We start from the raw sequence: 2,274 nt of genomic DNA, 5'->3' as shown, positions 1-2,274 counted from the left end.
GGTCATTTTTTCGACATGCTATATTATGGTGTTTTCATCCGATTTTGCAACTTTCTATGCAATGGCATGTCTTGGCACGCAATTTTACGTGGTTTTAAAGTATTTTAATCTGTTTTTGGGACGGGTCAAATTTTGACATTTTTTGCTTTTTAGGTCATTTTTTCGACATGCTATATTATGGTGTTTTCATCCATTTTTGCAAATTTCTTTGCTATGGCATGTGTTGGCACGCTATTTTAGGTGGTTTTCAACTGTTTTCAGCTGTTTTTGGGACGGGTCAAATTTCGACATTTTTGCCTTCTTGCTTTTTGCATCATTTTTTCGACATGTTATATTTTGGTGTTTTCATCCGTTTTAGCAACTTTCTTCGCCAAAGCGTGTCTTGGCACGCAATTTTAGGTGGTTTTCAACTGTTTTCAGCTGTTTTTGGGACGGGTCAAATTTTGACATTTTTGCCTTACTATAGCCTTGCTTTTTGGGTCATTTTTTCGACATGCTATATTATGGTGTTTTCATCCATTTTTGCAACTTTCTTCGCCAAAGCGTGTCTTGGCACACAATTTTAGGTGGTTTTCAACTGTTTTCAGGTGTTTTTGGGACGGGTCAAATTTCGATATTTTTGCCTTACTATAGTCTTGGATTTTGGGTCATTGTTTAGATATGCTATATTATGGTTATAGCATACAAAGTTGAAATAAAAGCCATGAAACGCCAAAAAAATCATATTTTAGCATGTCGAAGAAATGGCTGAAAACACCAGTAGTATAGTATGGCGATAGATGTCAAATTTTGACCCTTCAAAAAAATGGCTAACAAAGTATTAATATACTGTGTAGACACGCGTTATAGCATACAACGTGGAAATAAAGGCCAACAAAGGCCAAAAAAATCCTATTTTTAGGATGTCGAAAAATTGGCCGAAAACACCAATAGTATAGTATGACGAAAAATGTCAAATTTTGACCCGTCAAAAAAATGGCTAAAATGTCTTCTAATAGCTTGTAGAGACGCGTTATAGTATACAAAGTGGAAATAAAGGCCAAAAAAGGCCAAAAACCTCAAAATTTACGATGTCGAAAAAATGGCTGGAAACACCAATCGTATATTATGGAGACAAATGTCAAATTTTGACCTGTCAAAAAAATGACAAAAAACATCTTATTATAGCTTGAAGACACGTGTTATAGTATACAGAGTGGAAATAAAGGCCAACAAAGGCCAAAACAATCATGATTTATGATGTCAAAAACTGGCGAAACCACCAATACTATAGTCTGGCCCAAAATGTCAAATTTTGACCCGTCAAAGAAATGGATAAAAACGTCTTCTTATAGCTTGTAGAGGCGTTATAGCATACAACGTGGAAATAAAGGCCAAGAAACGCCAAAAACTCATATTTTAGAATGTCGAAAAAAATGGCTGAAAACACCAATAGTGAAGTATGGCCAAAAACGTCAAATTTTGACGCGTCGTGTGTGTGTGTGTGTGTGTGTGTGTGTGTGTGTGTGTGTGTGTGTTTTCAGGTGTGAGGCAGCTTACGGGGGTCCTCAGTGTGATCAGCTCCTGGACTTTAACATCCTGTACGTGGTGCCCAGCGGTCAGAAGCTGCACTACGTCCTCATCGCCGCCATCATCGGAGCCGTTCAGATCGCCGTCATCGTGGCCGTGGTCATGTGCTTCACCAGGTACGCGTCACTGTTGGTGCATCAGAAACATACACAGCTCACGTGGAAACACCTGAGGTTATTTTGAAATGTCACAAATGCTGATTGGCTGCACGTCACGGTTTTCGTGGTTAACGTGTGCGCGTCGTGTTCTGCAGGAGGTGCAACAAGACAAAGCGCGGGCGGCGGCAGAAGCAGCACCTGGGTCACTTCCCGTCAGGAACGTCCTCCAGGATGATGTAGCTGCTCTTTTTTTTCCTCTCGTGTTTTTACAAATACAAGACATTTTTTCGTACCACAGACTGACTACATTTTTGATACTTTTTGGTGCCTCTTTTTTCCCTTTTTTTATAATAATTTTTGAATTTCTTAAGGGGCCTTATTTTTCAGATTTTTCTCCATGTTTTTGTTTTGTTGTTTAAATCTGCAGGTGATTTTTTGTTTCCCGTGAGGCGGAGCGGAGACGCTGCCGTCCTCTCAGACTCTGAAACACTGTGGATCCTCCGGCAGGACACGTTATTTATCTGATTGTATCTTCACGTTGGACCGTCCACATGCAAACTGGGAAGACAGACTGTCTCTTTACGTTGTGACCCTGTGGGACGCAGCC

At 40.0% G+C, this 2,274-nt stretch overlaps 1 protein-coding gene across 1 annotated transcript; it reads left to right on the top strand.

Annotated features, from left to right (window-relative positions):
- Positions 1–1,523: 1,523 nt before the first annotated feature.
- Positions 1,524–1,982, top strand: LOC121965294 (tomoregulin-1-like; the record flags this gene model as incomplete). The annotated part of the gene is made up of 2 exons (XM_042515449.1): positions 1,524–1,685; positions 1,823–1,982. Coding segments are annotated over 2 exons (247 nt in total), but the record flags the coding sequence as incomplete, so codon positions are not given.
- Between the last annotated feature and the right edge of the window lie 292 nt (positions 1,983–2,274).

This window comes from Plectropomus leopardus, unplaced genomic scaffold (assembly GCF_008729295.1).
Source record: "Plectropomus leopardus isolate mb unplaced genomic scaffold, YSFRI_Pleo_2.0 unplaced_scaffold19444, whole genome shotgun sequence".
Taxonomy (NCBI): domain Eukaryota; kingdom Metazoa; phylum Chordata; class Actinopteri; order Perciformes; family Serranidae; genus Plectropomus; species Plectropomus leopardus.
The sequence above is the reverse complement of the archived record's forward strand: the minus strand, read 5'-3'. Positions and strand labels throughout refer to the sequence as shown.